The 1,475-nt window shown below is 19.3% G+C and overlaps 1 protein-coding gene across 1 annotated transcript in view; it reads left to right on the forward strand.

Annotated features, from left to right (window-relative positions):
- Positions 1–1,475, forward strand: part of LOC102681840 (oxysterol-binding protein-related protein 8-like) — a gene marked incomplete at its 3' end in the record, with an annotated part of 6,604 nt that overhangs the window by 1,629 nt on the left and 3,500 nt on the right. The window contains exons 3-4 of the mRNA XM_006609767.2: positions 77–118; positions 1,157–1,285. Of these exons, the coding sequence (XP_006609830.1) occupies positions 77–118; positions 1,157–1,285 (171 nt within the window). The remainder of the gene's footprint in view (positions 1–76; positions 119–1,156; positions 1,286–1,475) is intronic.

Consider the following 1,475-nt stretch of genomic DNA (forward strand, 5'->3'; position numbering starts at 1 on the left):
TATTTATTAATATTATATTTTAATGATTATTTATTATTTTAATAATATATAAAATATTCTGAACTACTATTTAAAGGTATTAATGACAGTGGATATGGTACATTACCAAGTAAGCTAGGTAGGCTTATTAATATATATTATGTGCATATAGTAGCAAGCCTCGATATTAGAATCATAAAAGTGAATAAGTAGATATGTGTATATATATATAATTCTATTTTCAGATTACATATTATTATTAGCATTTTCTCATTTTCAAGAACTTCTTATATTATCATCTTATCAAATAAATTATAAATAAAATTTATTATATACAAATTGATTTCATTTAATGTTTAAATATGATCTTTATTAATATTATCATTAAGCAAAAAAATAATTTATATTATTAGAAGTATTAAAATGCTATGCTATTAAATATATCAAATTAACATAATACATTCATGCTGTTAGCACATTTTTTTTATTTTTTAGTATATTGTAATATATTGTATAATATGAACATTTATTCATATGTTTATTTAAAGAATATTATATGTAAACTTTTTTTTTAGAACAAATTTTTATAATTTCAATATTTTTAATGCATGAATAATTATATATTATATAATGTAAGATGCATATTAATATTTAAATTTGTTATTAAATTATTGCTGCTTTATAATGATAATTTTTAGTAGTTTTTAAGTAGAAAAATATTTTATGAAATATTCAAAATATACACAATGTAATATATTTAAAAAATATATTTCTTTTTATGCATGCAAATATTTCTAATGAACTTATACTTTTATATATCTTAATAGATGTACATATTTGTTTGTTTTTTGCTTTTGCAATTTAATATATTAAATTGAAACTTGGAGCTACATTGTATATAATTATGTTTACAAATCTTCTCTTTGAAAATTAACATTATTAGCAATTCACAATTAGTGTTGCAAAAAACTAAATTTATATTTTACTAAAATGCAATATGATATAATTTAATCTTAAAATTTTTGCTGTTGAATAGTTTAGACTTGAAAAATTTAAAGAGTTTGTGATTTTAAAAGATAAATATCTAAATAAATTTAAAAAATATATTTTTCTGAGACAGTTATAAAGATATTGATAAATAGTAATTGTGATTGAAAACATAAAACTAAATATATAGAACCAGTGGATCAACAACTTCGACGAAGCAGTGTTCAAGTTCAATCTGCAACATTACCTAAACTTCCATCAACAGAGTCCTTATCAACAAGTGTAAATTTTGCAACTGCTGCACCTCCACTATCTCCAGGTATAAACACAAAGCTATGTTAATATCATAATGGACAATAATTCAAACTTTATCAGGTGCTTTTCTTATGTAAATTAATACTATTTTTTACTTATTAAAGTAGTTGATTAGCTATAATGAATTGCATATTTTTTATTTCCTGTTTGGCTTATATAAATATATATATATATATATATATATATATATATAT

Source organism: Apis dorsata, unplaced genomic scaffold (assembly GCF_000469605.1).
Source record: "Apis dorsata unplaced genomic scaffold, Apis dorsata 1.3 scaffold_59, whole genome shotgun sequence".
Lineage (NCBI taxonomy): Eukaryota > Metazoa > Arthropoda > Insecta > Hymenoptera > Apidae > Apis > Apis dorsata.